This window comes from Furipterus horrens, unplaced genomic scaffold, assembly GCF_987537825.1.
Source record: "Furipterus horrens unplaced genomic scaffold, mFurHor1.1.pri manual_scaffold_10, whole genome shotgun sequence".
In the NCBI taxonomy this organism is placed as follows: domain Eukaryota; kingdom Metazoa; phylum Chordata; class Mammalia; order Chiroptera; family Furipteridae; genus Furipterus; species Furipterus horrens.
The window spans coordinates 31,450,268-31,471,317 of NW_028327180.1; the positions used below are offsets into that span (position 1 = coordinate 31,450,268).

General features: G+C 39.6%; 1 protein-coding gene across 1 annotated transcript in view; it reads left to right on the forward strand.

The window, feature by feature from the left end:
- Nucleotides 1-20,504, forward strand: part of GALNTL6 (polypeptide N-acetylgalactosaminyltransferase like 6) — a 100,137-nt gene extending 79,633 nt beyond the window's left edge. The window contains exons 6-7 of the mRNA XM_090290165.1: nt 2,752-2,901; nt 19,325-20,504. Of these exons, the coding sequence (XP_090146291.1) occupies nt 2,752-2,901; nt 19,325-19,492 (318 nt within the window). The 3' untranslated portion in view covers nt 19,493-20,504. The remainder of the gene's footprint in view (nt 1-2,751; nt 2,902-19,324) is intronic.
- Nucleotides 20,505-21,050: the final 546 nt, after the last annotated feature.

Consider the following 21,050-nt stretch of genomic DNA (forward strand, 5'->3'; position numbering starts at 1 on the left):
GTTGATATTGTTGTAATTAGACACAAACAGAACAAATTCTTCTGAGGAACCAAAACGATTAATTCGTTTGTTTTGACAGCTATCCCAATACACTTTCTGTTAATATAATTAGTGCAAGTTTTTATTTATTTGCTAGAAATTATATTGAACTTTTATTATGTGTCATGAGTTGTTCTGCGTTCTGGAAACACGAAGATAAAAAAAATAAAGATAGGATTCCTGTCATTAAAGATCTCGCTGTCTAATGAGAGATACAGAAACATAAATGGGCAGATGTGATGAAGTAATGTAAGGGGTGGCAAGGAGTAAGGGGTTCAAAGAGGGAAGCTGCTTGGATGGCTGGACAGCTGAACTGAATGTCATAGAACTAATGAGCATTCACTAGGTCAGCTGGTGAATGTTGGCCTTCCAACCAGAGAGACTGTCCTGAACAAAGTCACAGAAGGGGAAATATAGCCTAATGATTAGTGCAAGGAACTATAAATGTTCTAGTGTCACTGGAACATAGATTTAGGGAAGAGATGCAGCTGGAAAATAATGGCAAAGACCGGATTTTGGAGAGTTCTTTATGTGCTAAAGAGTTTGAACTTTATTCTGTAAGGGTTATATGAAAATATTATGGGATTTTAGGTTGAGAAGTAGCATGGCCAAACAGACATTTCAAACAGACTTCTCTGGAGGCTAAGGAGGACAGCTAGGAAGAAGTTTAAAAAGGAAGGTGGGGCTGAAAATAATTAGGATGCCATTTTAGTAGTCCAGACAAGAAATGTTGAGATTAATGGTAGTGGAGAAAGAAAGGAAGAACTTCTTCCAGCAATGTTTAGAAGACAAAAGTGGCCAGATTTGATAACTGATTAGATGAAGAGGGTGAAGGAGACAAAAGAGTTAAAGATGAAAGACTCCCAGGCTGACAAGTTGAGTGATCTTATCAGCAACTAAAACAAAATATAAGAGTATAAACAAGCTAAAAAGGGAAGAAAATCAATTAAATTTAGGATGTGTTGAATCTGAGATGTTCATGGGACATGCAGTTGGAAAATCTTACGTGGAGTTGGACATAACACAGATGATGAGTTATTAGCACATTGTTAAGAGTCAAACTGAGCATGTTTGAGACCAACCAGAGAAAGTGCAAGGGCAGAAGATCCAGAGAAGAAGCCTGAACAATACCTCCGTTGAAGAGATGGGTAAAAGAGGAACATGGGCAAGATAGTTATAGGATAACAGGAGCTCAGAGATCTGAGTTGAAGGGAGTAATCAAAATCAGAAACACTGAGTAGACCTTTTTCCTTGAGAAGTCATTCTCCTGCACAGAATCTGAATGGCTCTAAAAATGCCTCAGTCCACAATCATATTTAAAGAAGCAAACAAGAGGAAAAGAAGAAAAACAAAAACTCCAGGAGGAGAGACTACACAATTCCTCTTTATGAATCAATGTTAAATGACTAAACTAAACATCCTTTGTCCTTCTATTCAAAACATTCTCTTCTGTCTTCAGGGAAACTAAATTATAGTCACTTGCCGTTACTCAATCAACTTCTAACTTCCATATGGTTGAGTTAGATAATTTCTTGCTGATTTTTTTCAGAGCACTTACCCCAATTCTTTCAAGTGTTCTGTGGTTTCCCCACCATTTAATTGTTTTGGTTAGCCATCCCCAGAATTTTTCCAGAATCTCTATAGTTTCTTTCCTGGGTGGGACTTAAAAACTGAACTATACTGAGGACCCGGTCAATTGTACCTGTTTTTTTATCAACAGAGACTTCTTGGCATCTCTTTATTTTGCAATTCACAGTTTGGCTTTATACAGCCAGACCTGCCTTCAGTCCTATAGTAAGAATTATATAACCTTAATGAAATTTTAGAATTGGAATTAATCATAAGGCTAATCTAGTCTATTATCCCACCTAAGAATTTTTTTCTACTGCACCCCTCCAATGGTTGTCTAGGTCAAACTCAAGAAAATACCCTTTACCTACAAGAATGTAATAATTTTAAAAAATGTAATACTTTGTATAAGTAATTTAGTGCATCACATGCAGCATTTTTTTAAAAATAACAGAATGGGATGAACAAGATAGAATAGAATAGGATAGGATAAAGTCGAATGGACTGTCAGAGTCTATTAATGCAGTAAGGATAAATATTAGTTCATGGAACTTGTTTCAGTTTGGGGAGGGGAAGTGTGTGTGTAAGTGCATGTATGTGAACTATACTTCTTACTGTGAGGTATCATTCAAAACATTGCCCTGCATAATTACTCTTACCAACCCCAGAAGATTAATTTGCCTATTCTTTACTTCATCAAGCTTAGCTTTCATTTAAGTCAAATTGTTTAAGTTGCTAGCTTCAATACAGTTTAACTCTACTCCTTGTCTTTTTTCAATTAATCTGTTCATTTCAGCTAATTGTGTAGCATTTTACCCAGTAGCATTCTATCAAAATGAAGAATGTAAAGAACTTCATTGAAGAGTTCTTCTTCTATCTCCTCCCTCCCCTGTCCTCATACAACCTTCTGTTATTTCTGCTGCCTGCCTGGAAGCTCCTCGATTGCATTTCTGGCACCCTGGGCCAAAGGTGCAGCTGACGCTGCTACGGCACTTTCTGGTGCATGCCTTCCTGGACACCTCTATTATGCCAAGACATCGTTTTTTCCTGAAAATCACAAAACAAATCTCAACTGCTCCCTCTTGTTCTCAACCTCTCCAAATGAAACTCACTGCAGCTTTTCTGCTATTGTCGCTTTGTTAGCTCTTTACTTTTGGATGGAGAGAAGATATTCGACCTGGGGAGCCGCTGCACACCCGAAAATTCTGCTTCGATGCGATCTCACACAGCAGCCCCATCACTCTCTATGACTGTCACGGCATGAAGGGCAACCAGCTCTGGGGATACCGGAAGGTAAGAGTCGGCTCCCTGCGGGCATTCTCAAACTGCCAGGCTAATGCTTTTCTAACTCAAAGTTTTCTTTTAAAACACACCCTTTGATGGAAGTTGCTGCCTGGACATGTGTATGCGTGTCTGGCTCACATACTTGGAGATCAGGGGAAAGATAAGAGTGTGTAGGAAGCGGCACGCTTTGGGCTGTGCTTGTTAAGCGTACACCCATCACAACCATTTAGAATGAAAAATGGCTTTGAACCAGAACACTAGCGCTACAGGGAAGGGATGCGTCATGACCCAGAAAACTCTCACACGGAGGGACCCCAAACCCAATAAACACATGAGCATATGTATACTCAATTCTTACACACATACACACACCCACACACAGATTAACACATCTGTTCATTTATTATATATCTCAGGCTCATATGCTTGGGAGCTGTCTGGGCTAAGGCAAGGATATTTATACAAATGATTATACATTCATGTAGATGTGATTGTCAAAACCCTTGTACAGAAAGTGAACTATTTGTAATTTGGCCAAAACGCCCCCTAAGCATAGCAGAGAAGACCTTATTCAAAGAATGCAGAAGTTTAAAGAATGATCAAGTTAACATTTAATGATAGAAACAATAGTTCAAAAACAAATACTACATTTAATTGACTTGATAAAATAAGAATCAATTAAAATTCTATTTTAAAATATTTTTATTATAAGTACTATACAATTTTTTAAATTCTTTAGTTTTTATAGCAGGACTTAGCTTCCAATTAGCAAATGTTTCATAAGCTGTGCTCTGCCCCTCAAGTTTATACAACTGCTCACGGCCTTCAGAGCTAGGCAGAAGAGACCCTCTGTTTGCCTTTTACACTTTGACATAATTCAGCTTTACCCCAGACTATAAGAAAAATGTCATACCCACCACTTTAATCATGAGCTTTGGCTGTCCTGTGGCCGAGGTAATATCAGTATCCCCTGAAATGACAGAAAGTAAACAGGAGAAATCTGCAGAGAATCAATACGGGGCCACCGCTGGTTTTGATACCTATTCCCTCACATAATAAGCTTTCTGGTACCTAAAATTACACTCAGAACATTATACCCACCATCATATCTGGCAGATGATGGTCACATGTCCAGAAAAAATAAATATGAAATGTCAGTTGTGTGTCTTTCTACAAAACAATTCAAAATCAAAAAAGCTAACAAGAATATGGCATTGGACATAATATGGGGGAATTACTACAATAGGAGAACCTCACTGTTTTCCTTTTGAAGTAGGTCATAAATAATTAATTTTGTCATACCCTTTGCTTTTCACTGTGACCGGGACTGTGTGCAGTTCAATGAGAAAATTTTTTTGTTTTGTTCTGTTTGTTTGTCTGTAGCCTGACCTTTAGGAAGCCACTTTCTGGGCACCTCAATGAAATACCTGACTCGCCAGTTGCCTAGTATGCTGGTGGTCCCTAATTAACAGCCTGCTTCTCATTACTGTACATTTATAGCACAAGAGACAGAACACTCAATAACATGCAGTTAAGCCCAGAAAATGCGGTTGTTTTCATTAGAGAGCTTACACAAGCTTACCGATGGATAAGACCAACTAATACCCGTGCACACAGAGCTCCTGGGGAGACAAAAAGGACTGCAGTGATTTCAAGAGGTAACTTACAGCTTGAACACTTTAAACCTCCCCAGGATCCTCAGGGACCTGTGAAAGGGGCCTGCTAGATGCATTATGCTATGGCTCTTTTCTCAGATCTTCTTGTAGCTATTTGCTTTGCATTTCTTAGCAAAAGGTTACACTCACTATGTATTTATATAACAAGCAAGGCATTTATACATAATCAGAAACATGCCACAGGCTCCAAATGGAAATCTTCTGAAATATCTCATCTTAGTCGATGACTCAGGCCTATTCAAAGGTACCTGTTTTAGAAAATTCTTTTTGTCTGTTTCAAGGATTATTCCCAAGGTGTTAAGAGAGAAACTACAAAGTGAGAGGCCTCTGGGGTTCTACCTTGTGTGTTTAGATTCACTACTTGGCCCTGGGGGTTTCAGACAGGTTAGTAATATTTTGAGTCAGCTTTGGAGTTGCCCCTTTGTTATTAGCATATTCATGAACAAACAGGATCCCAAAGACCCTGCTAATGGCCTAAAGGACCTCAGTGGGTCATCTCCTGAGCTCCTAAGGTAATCATTACTTCCAACTGTTAAGGAGGCATTGAGCTAGTGCTTTCCCCATTTTCCCTCAAACCTCACAGCCCCCGGATCGTCGTCGTCGGCAGCCGTCCGTCTCGAGAGACGATGGTGTAGCTTCTTAAGAGTCTATCTGCACCGCCGAGAATGGCTGTGCAGTCCGACTCGGGAGTGACACGGTATCTGTCTCCTCCCGTGTTGAATCGACATCTTGCGATGACGCTGGAGTGTCCTCTCCAGTGAAGCTGAAGCTACAGAGTCTGGGCAGGGTGATATGGAGGGTCTGCTGTTGCCCATGCAGCAGACCCCCCCTCTCTTCGCAGCTGAAGGATCCAAGGCTTGAAAGACGGAGTCAATACAGCTTGGCTTCAGGTGCGCCGCAGGAGTTGCCGGTGTTGACTACAACGTCAAACCGCCTTAGGGACTCCGGCTCCGGATTTTCTGTCGGGGTTTACTCCCTTAGCCTTTCCCCTGAAGAGGTATGCCGCAAGGCAGCGGAGGTTTTTTGGAGTCAGAGTTTTCCTTCTCTGATGTACCCTGACTGGAAGATCGAACCAGCGACACTTAGCTCGCAGGCCGACGCTCAATCCATATATATCATATATCATATATATATATAGATATATATGAGATTACTGGGCAATTTCCTACTTTGTGCTATTTTTGGCTTTCCAAGTTTTTTATACTGTCAGGTATAATTCATAGAGGAAGAAATGTACACTAGCAGGTTTGTGGCAGGACCGACATTCAGGCCCAGGTGTATCTGGTTTTAAAGTCTTTACTCTTTCCTCTGTCAGGCTCTTAAGAAATCAGATCAATAATGGAAGAATTCCCTATGCCTGTTAGATTCAGCATCACACATAGCAGCAACCCCATTCTGGGCTAACTGGAGACTTCTTGACCAGAAGCTGCCTTGCTGGAGTGGGTGAAGGTTGTTGTCAGGCCTCACTTTCTGACCCATCAGCAGCCATTAGATCTCAGTTGTTGTTAATTCAGGAAGACTTTTTCCAGCTTTACTGAGATATAATGGACATAAAACATTGAATGCATTTAAGGTATACAACATAATGATTTGATATATGTATATATTGCAAAATGATTATCACAATAAGTTTAGTTAACACATCCAATCACCTCACATAGTTACAAATAGATTGATTCTCTTAGCAACTTTCAAGTATACAATAAAGTATTAACTACACTCACCATGTTATACATTACATCCCCAGACCTTACTCATCTTTTAACTGGGAGCTTCTGTGTTTCAACCACCTTCACTCATTCCTCTCAGCTTTCAGGTCTTTTCAGATGTGGGTCTTTGCTGCCACGCACAAAACAGGAAGGGGATTTTTACACTATGGTCTTGTAACCAGGTCCAGTTGCACGATTGTGTCCCACAATAACAGGTACCCAGGGTAAGCAATCCCCGTCTCAGTTTTCTTTTATCACCGGGGGGACCCCTGTTACAAGAACAAGGAATTGTTGAAGTGACCTCAGTGAAAATATTTACATTGTCAACCAACATCCAAAACAAAAACTGTCTTCCCTCTTCTTCAACCCCTAATTGGTCACTGAGACTTGTCAATCCCCTTCCTTGCTATTATCTGAAAAATTCATCGTCTCTTTGCAAGTTCTGCAGCCCCTGCCCTAGCTGTAGCCCTTCACATCTTTCCCCTGGGTTATTGCCGTAGCTACCGAGAGGGTTGCCCTGCCTCCTGTCCCTTCCTCCTCTGATTCTTCTCCCATCCTGAAGTCAGAGGGAGTTTCTAAAATATATGGTCCTTGCATTCTTGTGTTTTACAGCTTCATCTAGTTTGCCATTGAATAAAAAACAAAGCACCTTCACTCCCAATTCTTCTCCTGACACTTCACAATCTGGTAAACATAAAGTTGGCCTATCAGGCCTAACCCTCCTGATTCACCCTGAACTGTAACGCAATCTTGAGAAAGTTATTTTGCATCTATGATTTTCAACTTCCCCATCAACACAATAGGGAGAATAATTAAGGGAGATAAACCATGTAAAATTTCTAACGATGTCTGACCACATGATCAAATTGACATCTGTGTATTTGAAAAATGTACTTTTTATATTGAAAACAGTGGTGAGGTATATCCTAATATACTGTATCACTACATCAATCTATCCTAAGTAATGTTGACTCTTGTTATACCCCCTGAAAATTCAGACCTATCACCCATGTCTTCTTCTTTTTAAGTAAACATTTTTATTTAGTTTCCCCAAATGTATACCCTGAATGAGAATTTGTACAAGTGGCTTATTTTGGAGATGGCCTCAAAAAATCTTGGTAGGCAGTGGGGAAGTAGTATGGGGAAGGTATGGTAGTCGATAAAAAGTACATTATCAAAGAAGTACCACTGTGGGCCACTAGAGCTCCAGCCTATTGAAGATCTCCAGAAAGGGTATAGAAGACACACCCAAGAGCACAGGGGTTGGGGTATTTATACACCATTCCATGTGGTTCTTGATTAGGATTGCTCCTGGGAGGGAGCTTATTCTCTGATACCTCTGGGCTACTGCTGTTACAGCCAGAACTATTCTTAAAATCAGAGAAAGCCCTGAGGAAATCAGAAGCTGCAGCCAACTCCTGGAAGTTGGGCCGTATACACTGAAATGCTGAGGCCTGAGAGCCGTGGGTCAGGAATGCATCCTATCTGAGAATCTAGTTGCTCCACAATCCTTGCCAGCACTTGGCATCATCAGTCTTTTTCAGTTCCTCACTTCACTCTGTGACTGTAGTGAGATATCACATGTTTGTTGGCTGTGTTTGGATATCATCTCTGTGAAGGATGTGAGCCTTTTGGTTATTATTAACATTGGTTATCTGGCTTTTCTTTTACATATTTTTGGGAGGATACATACATACAAGTTCTTTGTTAGCTGTATGTATTATAAATATCTTATCCTGATTGATGTCTTCCCTTTCCTTTCTTGTGGAGTATCTTGATGAAGAGCTATTCTTCATAATTAGTGTTTTTTTGTGTTCTGTTTAGGAAATCTTTGCCCACACCAAACTCATAAAGATAGACATCTAAGTTGTCTTTGGAAGCTTTATTTTTTCATATTATATTCAATCGATCAACATTTATTAAAAAGACCATTTCTTCCCACTGAACAGACGTGGCACCTTTCTCATAAGTTGAGGGGCCTTATATACATGGGTCTATTTATGAATCCTCAAGTTTTTAGTATCTGACTAAATAGTCTTAGCCATACAGAAAGTAAACTGATAGTGACAAACTAGCTTATTCTAATATGAGGTATATCCAAAAGCCCACAACAGCCATCACTCTTAGTGACGAAATGTTAAAGTTTTCCTCCAGAGTCTGGGGATAAAATATGATGTCTGCTATCATCAGTTTTATTTATCATTGTACAGGATAACCTACCTAGAGCAATCAGGCAAAATAAAGAAATTAAAATGTATAAGATTTGGAAATGAAGAAATTAAACACTCTATTCACAGTTGGCACAATAAGTATATTTAAAAAGTCAAAGGGTTATACATTTAAACTATTAATAAGTGCATTTAGCATAGTCCTGCATACAAGATAAATATAAGAAAATCAATTGTCTGTATACTAGCAACAAAAAATAGAAAATGAGCCCTGGCGGGTATGGTTCAGTGGATTGAGCACCAGCCTACAAACCAAAGGGTCACTGGTTCGATTCCCAGTCAGGGCACATGCCTGGGTTGTGGGCCAGGTCCCCAGCTGGGGATGTGCGAGAAACAACCACACATTGCTGTTTCTCTCCCTCTCTTTCTTTCTTCCTTCCCCTTTATCTAAAAATAAATACACCTTTAAAAATATTTAAAAAGAAAGAAAGAACGAACAGAGCTACTCAGGTCCCTGCCTTGGAGAGTCAGGTTCCTGGGGGCCAGGCTGAGGTTGAGGCACTAAAAATATAAAAAATAGAAAACGAAATTCAAAAATGATTCCATTTGATCCCCATGAGAAGCATCATCTCACAACACATGTTTAAGACCTTTGCACAGAATACTATAAATCATCACTAAGAGAATTTTTTATTTTTTAATTTAAAACATAGATATTATTATCCTTGATAGAGCAATCTATCAAGGACAGTAAGACATCATTGTAAAGATGTCAGTTCTCACGTGGGTGTATAGATTTAATGCAAAACTAATAAAATCCCAGCAGGCTTATTTGTAGGAATTGACCAACTAATTCTGAAATTTATATGGAACTGAAAGGGCCAAGATTAGCCAAGAAAATGTTAAGGAAGAAAAAGAACAAGTATCACTAGGAAAGCACCAGGTACCAAGATGTGTAAATAAAGTACGTTTGGTAAGGCACAATGCTGTTGGCAAAATAAATAGGCTGAGACCTGGGTCTCAGTATTTTGGGAAAGCTCCAGAAGTGTTCTGATGAGCAGTCAGATGGAGAATCATTTTTCTAGCTCTAACTTTTACCTGCTTTCTTTACCCTACTCTTGCTTTAGTTGGAGTTGGCCCTTCCACTTATGTTCCTATCCCATTTTGTTCCTTTCTGTGTACCTATGACATTGTATTATGCCCAGTCTCTTATCCCCTTACAGATGTTGACTAGATAAGGGAAGAAACTTTTTATTGTATTTCTATATGGCCTACTGAATACCTAATGTGTAGAAGTTCCTAAATAAGCATTCTTTTTTTTTTAAATTTATTTATTTGAGTTTTTGTCGTTGTTGTTGTTGTTTATTTATTTATTTTTAGAGAGAAGGGAAAGGAGAAAGAAAGGGAAAGAAACATCACTGTATGGTTGCCTCTCACTCACGCCCCCAACTGGGGACCTGACGTGCAACCTAGTTATGTGCCCTGAGTGGGAATCGAACCAGCAACACTTGGTTTGCAGGCCAACGCTCAATCCACTGAGCCACACCAGCCAGGGTAACATTCTTTAAATCGCTTTAAGAACCCTTTAGTTCAATTATTGAAATACTACCCTCCTTTATAAACCCCAAGCTGTGCTGGATAAAACACAGTACATTTCTTTGTCTTAGAACGACATACACAGCCTCTCCAAAAACCAAAAGTGAAAGATTTAAATTATTTTTTTCTAGTTGCTAACTGGGGTGTTCTTATCATTTATCTTTCTTAAAAGGGGCTTTACAATAACATCAGACAAGAAATATCAATAAGAAGGTACCTTTCAGGCTAAGCTGATAACAGTGCAACAGTCACATTGGCTTCAAACCTGAGTGGGTGGAATTTGTGGCATGTATCTACATTTGACTCTTTATTGTAGCTTATGATATAGGCCAAGGTTTTGGCCTCTCTGCCCATAAAATTCTGCTGGTCCACAGAGATACCAGATGGAAGGCCACAAGGTTATTATTTTTAAATCATTCTGGTTAGCTATTGACTTTGAACCCAAAATGAGGAAAATGTATATAGAGAGTTTAATGAAAAGGCATGTAATTCAACTTTGATTCTGACATATGAAGCCTTACTACAGAATCCTGGACTGAGGCAGTCACACTATCCCAGGTCAGCCCAGTCATTCCTGGACAGTCTCAAGAATCAGAAAGCTCGTCCCTGCCCTTGGGTGCCACACAGGTTAAATTTAATGCATCTTGCTGAAGACATATCCCAAGTATTTGAACAATGCTTGCCTGATCTTTACTCTTTACTTCTGATTAAATGACCCAGTTTCTTGTCACTGCTCTTCATATGACTTAATTTGGGTCTACCTCAATCAACCTCCTTGACACTCACCCCTAATGTACTACATGTAGTCCTGGAGAGTGATGATACCCAGAACAGAGCTCAATATTCTAGGTGTGTTTTAACCAAAAAAAGAAAAAGAAAAAAAAAATAGAACGAGTTTCTAACACCCTTTGTCATGAGCTTTTAGTACCCTTTGGTTATGAGCAATATATTTCTGTTCATTTAGCTTGAGTTGGTTGATTTTTCTGCCTTAACTTGACATACTTGGCTTCTTAATGAGTTTTCAGTATAAAAGTAACCCACGGTCTTTTTTCATGTTTTGCTGCACAGACACATCTCAGCAGTATTATAACTGTATAGTTCATCTTTCATACTTATGTAGTTATTCATTTGTTTCTGTTAAATTCTATCTCATCAGATTTATCCCAGCCTGGATTTTGACTCTGATGCAACTAATGGGCAAGTGAACTAGTTTAGTTTCCATCACAGCAGGCATATATGCCCTACTCTGTTATAAGTTGTTGATCCCAATGCACAAGGCCAAGAACTGAGCCCTCTAGTGTATAGTAGAGGTGACATTGATCCATTAATGAGCATCATTTAGATAAAGTTACTCAACCAGATACAAATTCACCGAATAGCAATATCTTATAGCCCACATTTCTCTAGCTTGACCATAAGAAAACAAAGATGGACTTTTCAAACATCTTGCTGAAAACAGTCTGCACACTGTCTATATCATACCTGTATTTGTAATAGGAGGCTTCAGTAATAATACCCTAAGAAATTATGATTTTCAATTCAAATTGATGATTCAACCACCTTGTCAAAGAAGAGGGAGGGTAACTCCCAGGAGGGGAATATTTTCACCCTGGTACAGAAGTTCCCTTTTCAATAAATAGTATTATCTTCCCATTGTTTTTATCTGTATGTCTAACCTATCCTAAGTAACTTCAACTTAGCTGTCATGACATCTTAATTTTTGCCATTGCTGGGTAATTTGGCAATATTCCTATCGGTTACCATTTTATTTAGCGTGATTAACTGCCATTCTCTGGTCACTCAGAAGAAGAAAAGTCTTCCTCACAGGCTAGCTCAGGCTCTAAAATAAGCATAAAGACTTCTTGAATTGAATGCCTGCCAAGATCTAGACTGACAAAAGATTCTTAGTCATTGGAACTATAAAAAAATTACATTAGTTTGCTATTAGAACAATTTCTCCCTGCTGAGCAGGTATGGGGGTGGAGCAGAACTGCTGATTGGCTCAGGCAAGAAGAAGAATGAAGTATCCCAGAGGTCAAGAGCACAGGCTCTGGGTTCTAAGGGACCTGAGATTTGAGCTCTGGCTTTACTGTTGGTACTAACTCTGGGATCTTGGGACATTACTATGTGCTTCTTCTTCCTCACTTGAAAAAGGATAATAGTTTCTTACTTAGAAGATTACTGTAATGATTTTAAAAAATTTAAATGCACCTAGAACATGGTACTTAATAGGAGTTCAATTAATGTTAGCTATACTATTCCATGTGCTCAACAAACTATCTTCTGATGTGATTTTAGCTCTCCAAGTGTACATACATGAAAAGATGGGTTAATTGGTCATATTTCTGTACTATTTTAGCTATTGCTAAATATCAGAATGTAAATTTTGTGAAACTAGAGATTTTTCTCTGCTTTCTTTCAAGCAGAACCTAAAACACTGCTTGGCACATAAGAGATACTTTGTTAGTATTTGTTAAATGAATAAATGATCCTAGCTTTCATTTGTCCACATCCACTACCTCTTTGGATTGTTTATGCAGCTTAGGTAGATACAATGAGAAAATCTGGGTTGAACATTTAGCACTGCCAGACACAGATACATACTTGATAAATAACAGCTACTGTGATGTTCATATGACTCCCAGAAAGTTTACTGAGGGGACATAAAAAGCTATGGACAGATGGCAACAAGCTATAAAAAAGTGGGTTTTCTTTCCTCTGGGAACTTCCAGTCTAGTGGAGAGGCAGACAAAAAAATAAATTAATTAATTAATTAAGTGTACAGGACAGTATGAGAACACAAAACACTGGACTCTACTCAGCTCAGAGAGGTAAACAAGGCTTCTCTGACAAACTTTTCAGTGGAGACTTAAAACTTGAGTAGGAATTAGATAGTGAAGAAAGAGTTAAAGAAAAAAGATCCCAGATACAGGGATCGGCTTGTGCAAAGGCCCCGAGGTAGGCAAGATTTCAGTTTTCTTAGAAGGACAAAGAGAAGCCAGTTGAAAATTCTGAATGTGAGGGAAAATTTGAACTAGAAGGACAGCCATCTGGCCAGGGGTGGGACCACAGAAGACCTTACAGGCCATGCTAAGAATTTAGCTAAGAAACCAGGGAGCCTTTAAATGGTCTGAAACATGGGGGTATAACAAATCAAAATAGATTGTTTAAATGATTCTGGCTGTTTTGAGGATAATTGAGGATACACTCATGCACACCACTTACCCATATCCCAGGGAAGCCAGTGAGAAGAGCAGGAGGAGGCGTTGGAGGCCCACCGAAGCTGGCACTGACTCAGTGCATACTCCACGGGGCTCTGTCAAGACATTAAGAAGCATTATCTATGATTGGCCAAATTAGCCACTGATGCAAGACCAGTTTTCTCCTCCTGTGAGGAATTCTACCTGTCAAAAAAAAAAAAATGGGAAAAAGTAGACAGTAAGACTGCCTTGTCCTCGTTATGCCTATCAGGGGGCTATTTGCATTCTCCCAGATGCTAACAGTACAAATAGGCAGACAAAACCTACCTAATTGTCCGTCTCCCAGAGCTCACGGGATATTCATATATCAACACTGTCCTCTACCACAGCTCTAGGGTGTGGGAGGGCAGATATTTTTATCCCTTATCTCATCCCACTGTCCTCCTCTCACCCCATTCATTTTGCAGATAGAAAACTCAAATCCCTCACAAACTAAGTGGCAATCAAAGATTATTGTCAAAGATAATGCTAGAATTAAAACTAGTCTCATAATTCCAAACCTTCCTTCTCGCATATTTGTATTAAACACATTGGATCTAGGGAGTTTTCTCTTACAAAAGCATTCTCTTGTAATGTATGGTATCCAGAAATGAATAGTCAATAGGAGGGAGTAATAGAGGAGCTATCCTGAGGTCCAGTCTACATCCAGCTGCTTACTGGGCATCTAAAGCTGGATGTCCCAGAAATATCTCCTATTCATTATACCTCATGCAGAAATCATTGTCATCTTGACCCCAGTCCTGTTCCTTTTCTGCATTTCTTCCCTTAACACTGCTTTTCCTCTGGTCACCTACCTCTTCCCTCTAACTTAACCCCCATATCCCATTAATCAGACATCCCTGTATATTGCTCTTCAAATATCTCTCACACCATTTCTAGGATCACCTACAACTCATCTTACGATGCTTCTGTGTAAGCTTAAACCCAGGTGATTGCCGTAGCCACATACTGTTCTCTTGGTTGTAGTCCAACGCCTTCCTTCCCCCTCCATTCTCCTCACTGCGGCTAGCATGATCCACCCACAATACAGGGCCTGTGGCTCTACTGTTTTAAATCCCCCAAGGACCACCCGCCCAAACTTGCCTGAAAAACCAAGCCTTAGCACTGTATCCCAGTCTCTTTGTGCTATCATTGTCTGGACCTCTCCAGCTTGCTCCTTGTGCTCCAGCCAGACCAAATGACCCAGGGTTCCCAGCACATGGTCTAGCCTTCCATTACCTTTGAGATAATCTCCTACATTCAGGCTGTTTCTCTAACCCACCGCTAGGCATTCTGCTTCTTCTTCTTTTTTTTTTTTTTTTAAGATTTTATTTATTTATTTTTAGAGAGAGGGGAAGGGAGGGAGAAAGGGAGAGCAATGGCAATGTGCGAGAGATACATCAATCAGTTGCCTCTCACACACCACAAACTGGGGACTCGGTCTGCAACCCAGACATGTGCCCTGGCTGGAATCAAACCAGTGACCTTTTGGTTCACAGGCCAGTGCTCTGCATTCTTGCTTAGAACCTTTGCACCAGTTGTTTCCTATGTCTGGAACCCTCTTCCCCCAGATATTTGCATAGCTAATTTCTTCACCTTCTTTAAGACTACCCAAATGTTACCTTCTCAGTGAGGTTTACCCTTGCCACCCTATTAAAATTTGCACACTGGTTATACATTTTACTTATTATGCTCATCATTTATTTTCAATGCTCTATTGCCCCAACCCATACCCCTGCCTCTAACATATAAGTTCCAGGAGGCAGGGAATTATTTTGTCTTATTAAGTTTATTGATATATTCTAACTACTTAGAACAATGCCTGATAAGTAGTAGGTGCCAAATAAATTTTTGTTGAGTAAATTGAATGCATAGATGCACGTGTTATTTTACATCTCTCTTTTCACAGGTTATTCTCCATGTCTGAATTATTCTAATCAATTCTAGTCTCCCTTGTATTGATACTTTTTTACTTCAAGTATTTCCTGTTTACCTACTGGTTCCCCTAACTTCTTGGAACATATCTTATGTTATCTTTTTATGGCTATCTCCTAATACATACCAGAATATAAAAGGCACTTAATAAATGTCTATTGAACTCAACTGGCCTGAATAATGTTGCATTTCAAGGAAAGGGCATAAATGCATATCAGATTACACAGAATAGCTCATTCTAGAGCCACCAATGACCTTTGTTCCGTAAAGCCTTTTGCTTAACACAGAAGGTACTGGTTTATCAAGTGAGATAACTGGTTGAGGCAGGTGCTAATTTTTGCAAATTCTACTTTGCCAGGATTTCAGAAAAAGCAATTTGGTCTTGAGTAGCTAGTCTTAGACCAGATGGTTAGTGCATTCTGATTTTTAGAACTGGGGAATGCTCCCTGACTAAATTAAGAGAAGTGGGGAGTGGAATCACTATTACTTAGTTATTTATTCTATGTAGGACACTGTGCCAGTGATTTTACATTTAGTAACTCTTAGTCTCACAACACACTTGTGAAGCAGATAGTACGTCTCTATTTTACAGATGCGGAAGCTGAGGTTCAGAGAATTAAGTAACAGTTTAAGGTCACACAACTGTAAGTGGCAAGACTGGAATTTGACCCAAATTCCCTGTGGAACAAAATCCCAGCCTTTTACCCAGCGCTGGGTTGCCTCCCTTCCCACAGTGTGGAGTTTTAGTCTCAGAATCATCTTTCCATACATTACGAACTCACACACCTGTTTTAGTGTCTTCGCATCTGTGGTGTTTGGTTTATTTATTACTCCGAACACAGTGTGGAATGTTTCCTACATCATGCTCATTCTTTCAAAGTTCAGACCCTACAAAATTATGGAACCTAAAATTTAATGCTGGCCTGCAAACACCACAAAATATAACATAGAAACCAATCATATTGCAGGCTCCTTGGAAGAGGCGCCCCTTTCAAATGAGCTGCCTAAAAATTCCTACCCACGCCTTTTACAACATGGACTGATTGGCCAGCACCCAGGCACTTCACCTGACCTAATTTGATTATGAAGGGCAGGTCTATAAACCTGGATATGAACTTTCTCATTTCCTGCTCAAGGATTTGTAGCTCCTTAGGCAAAAACAAAAACAAATAAAAACAAGAAAGGAAGCAGTCAGGGAAGGTGGGAGGAGCACAGGAGAGACAGTTTGTTGCAATTACATTTTGAACAGCCAGAGCATAGGCTATGCCTTCTGTCAGGACTGAACAAAGAACAGTCTGGTTAAAAGAGCCCTTTAAGGAGGATTGTTATGGACAACTGACTTGCCAAAGTACTGAGAAGTCTATTCCAAAGAAATAGCCATCTCTTATCATGACCAAGGACATGAAGGGTAGAGGAGTAAAGAGCTGTCACAAAGCAAGAGACCATATTCACCAGCGATTAACCCAATCCACTGACTTCATTCCAGCTGGCAAAAGCATCAGTAAAGACATTTAGTCATAGAAAAGCTTAGCTGAGTAGAAACATAATGATGCCAATTAGCCGCCAAGGTCAAAAGTGGAAAATGCATGCTCTGGGGAAGGCTGAAGATACTTCCAGAAGTTTTATCTCTAGGACCTACTGGTTACTCCAAAAACAAGGGTGAGCAGAACTCAGTCTACAACCAGAGGGAACAATTAATCTGCTGGTCCACTGTTTATGTTGATAGTCTCTGGTTTGATATTCCATCATTTATCACTGTCATGAGTGAACTTGGGAATAAAATGTGCAACTTTATGGCTGGGAGAGACCTCACAGATCGATTCTACCCACCCCCTCATTTAATTGATGAAGTTCTTCAGACATAAATAGATTAAGGGAATTCAACTTTTCAACTTTTATGAGAACGTAAAGTCCAATAACAGAAAGCACATTCTGGATTGTTCAGGGTAGTGCTGAATTTGCATGTCCCGCCTGGTTGGCCCCATTAGTAACCTGTATTTGTCAGAGCATGTGTTCCAAGTTGAGATTTGCAAAAATATGATCACCTTATGGCTCAGGAGATAGGGTGGGAAAAAATAAAATGTTCAGAAAATCTGGTTTGGCTTGTGCATCCGTGCTGAGGTACACACACTGATGAAGGAAAGAGAACAGAAACATGTTCTCCTTTTCTCATTTTTTTTAAGCTCTCATGGAAATACGTGCTTTGGGGGGAAAACTGCAAACATATGGAGGTCCCCACTTAAGCTATTGATAAAGGTAGCAATAGGAAGAAATACAGATAGTCAAGGGAGGAAAGAAGTACCTATACGTGTAACAGAGTGTATTATAATTTAGTAGGTCCATAGAACTAATTTTCATGAATTTTAACAGCTTAAGAACACTCTGTGCAAAGCATATCTAAATCCATTAGGCCCATGCAGCTAACCTGGTAGGAGACAGGGCATGAAAGATGCTGGAAAGGATGAAAGCAACAGGGTAAAGGAGACTGCTCACCCAGGGAGCCAGGTGACTGTCAGGACGGATGTGTGACAGCAAGAATGGACCCCGAGAGAGAGGGGTTGTAGGGTGAGCCGCGGGGCCCTCTCCTCCCTTCCAGAATCTGCTCCCTCCATCCAGACTAGGAGAGCTCCTCAGAACTTCTCCTGGAGTCCAACAGCAGCCAAGTTAGCTAGCGAAGCAGGGCGTGAAGAAAATGGGAAGGAGGCCTCAGGAGCCCTCTTTGTGTAGGGAAAATAAAAATTCACCATAAATTCAGGAAACGTTAAAGCGGACAGAAGAGTGAGCCTTTGTATTAGGCATAGCTCTTTGTTTACACTGAAAATAGAAACATGGAAACCAAATTGCAGGCAGCTGCCTTTCCCTTTTCTTTTTCTTCCTCCCTTCACACGGTGCCTAACTATGCAAACATCCGGGCCCTAAGAGAACATTAAATATTAGTTGGTGGAGTCTTAAACATCCAGGAGCAATCTAGAAATGTTTACACAGGGTGTCTGAAAAACTCCTACATTCTAAAGGCATTGCAAGTCTAATATTACCCAGTTAAAGAAAATAATCAAAACCTCTAAACATGTCCTAAGCTAAATAATAAAACATTATTTGATCCTAAATTTTAAGCAGTGATTGGGGAAGTTTTTCCGTGTTATTGCCACTTTTCTTTTTTAGCATAGGAATTGTAGGAGACAGAAGTTTTATTACTAGATAAGAAAGGATCTTTCGCTCTTGGCATTAAGTTTCTCTTTCCAACTCCCACAATAAAAAGGGGTGTGTGTTGATAAGGCCTATTCAGATAGTGAGCTTGCTCCGCTCCCCCTTTGTGCCCTTGCAGTATCTTCATTCACAGAGCTGTGATCTTTGTCATGTACTTAGTGACCTTTTTAAAAAAAAAAAAAAAAGTGAACCCTGCCTCCTCCATTTACAGAAAGCAATGAGAACTGCACCACAGGAATGGCAATGCAGAGGGTGAGAAGAGACTGAAGTTCAAGCGCTAGCGAATTTGAGGTTGTACATTGAGACATTGCCTGTGCGTCACTGATCCCCTACCCCACAGTCATCTTTCATTAGGATGACGGGGCACTTAGCTTATTTACTTCCTGTTTCTTTCGTATTTCCCCTTCTGATTAGAAGCTCAGTACAAGGGTGAGAAACATTGACTCTCCTGGTTGTGTGTGTGGGCTGTTGCTGTTTAGAAACAAAAATAACCATTTTTGTATGCATGCCTCTCCCCAGGTAACTAGATCATTAACTATTATTAACTACTTGAAAAGCAACTTCACATGCTTACTATCTTCAAAACCCAAGCAAAAAAAGCAAACTGCCTACTACAGAGTAGAAAAGAATAGATTGCTTTTAAAAAAAAATATCAATAAATGAATGAATTTTTTGTTTGTAAGTGAACCTGTTTGGAGGCCCTCCCTAGTACCAATGAATTCCAGGACACCATGTTCCATGTGACAACTCAACCTGCTATTGTTTGCTTTGGGACATAGTCTCTTTTTCACACTATGGGTGTAGACTGAAATATAAACAGGAGTATTTTGCTTCCTCTGTACACTTTGGGTTCTAACCATTCACCAGGTATTATGTCAGTCATTTCTTTCTGATCTCTCCAGGACAGAACACTATTCCATCCTGTGAGCAACAGCTGCATGGATTGCAACCCCGCAGAGAAGAAGATTTTCATGGCCAGATGTGACCCTCTATCTGAGACTCAGCAGTGGATTTTTGAACATATTAATATGACTGTTTTAGAAAAATTTAACCAACATGCCAGCTCCTAAAAAAGAAAGAAGAAAGAAAGAGTGATAACCTACAGATTCTAAAAACTAAAATTTTGCCAGCATCTGGGTCGAAGGAGTCAGGAATAACATTTCCTAGATCTAGGAAGTCTGGTTTCAAGTTGTGTAAATGCCACATCAAAGTAGGTTGTCCTGGAGCACTTCCTGCATCTGAAGAACTTGGCTGAGAACCTCACCAGCTGCTTCTGAGCACTTGAGACTAGCGGTTCCCTTGCTGGCCAAGGGCAAGGATTATTTAGGGACTTTTCCAAACAACTGCTGAGTTAATAAATCCTAGCATTTCTCAGGTCAAATCCTGCAGTAGTGAGTAGCTATGAATGGATCCTATCATTTGGGTGGGAGGGGGGTGGAAATAAGAGTGCATGACTGCTCTGACAACCTGAAGGTGCCGCAGGTATAGGACTAGCCACGCTGAAGGGGTGAGCTGTACTCTTCGGTGCCATTCTCTGACTAAGAATAGGTTAAGCAGGTTTAACCCTTAAAAGTGCTGCAGATGATTTTAGAGTGCTCATACTGTTCTGTTGTCTCGTTTTTGTTTTGTTTTGTTTTTTAAATGAAGGTGTGCTATCTAATGTAAGACTTAAATTACATCATGAAATGAACTTCCAGTGTTTCCATTCTTGCACTGACAATTTTCCTTTTAGAGCAGAAGTAACTTATTTATAAAAAAATTGTGCTCCACCAATCAGCTGAAGTCCTAATTCAGTGCCCTTGTATGAATCCAGTTTAAAAACAAAAACAGAACACTATGTTACCAAGTTACTCCAAAGAGAAAGATGTCACAGAAGCAGCAAAAACATGTAAGATATAGGAGAGGGATTTCCTTAGGAAATCTATTTTTACTTTTCTATTATTCTTAGAATTTTAAAAGCCTGATGTTTGTCCAGTTATGATTTTTATTAAGGAAGGGAATGGAGTGGGATTGATGTAATTTGTTTAAGGAGAGTCTTAAACCCAAATAAATCTACACTCCAGTGATGTGTGAAAATGTCTCAGTTCACTTCAACTCTTTTTGATCAGCCCTGAGGACTGAAGTGCTTTTATTTGTTTGGTTTTAGATTTTTTTGTCTTATAGCATTGATATTAATGATGTTTTTTATTTACTTGGAAGTGCACAGGAGGAATTTCCATTAATAGTGCATCTGACACCATTTTCTGTAAATGAGAAAATATTTCAGGGGTGAAGAAAGAAGTGATTAAAAAACTAAATGGAACATTTAATCCTTAAAATAATTTTTATTTTACTTTTCAATAATAATGGAGATGAAAGAGGGCTATATAGGGGTCAAGATGGCTCTTTAGAGGCAAAAATCATGTTTATTATACATTTCTCAAATTTTTTCAAGTAGGAGGAAGTTTTTTGTTTTACTTTCATTGTTGTCTTTTAAGTTGGTTTTCTTGTTGACAAAAATGTATACATGATCTTGGATATAGAAGCATTGAATTTTAGAATTGGGAAGGCTCTTAATCCAATCCCTTTGTTTTTAGAGATGAATAACAAAAGCCCGGAGAGGGTAGTCCTAATTCCTGGCAGGACAGA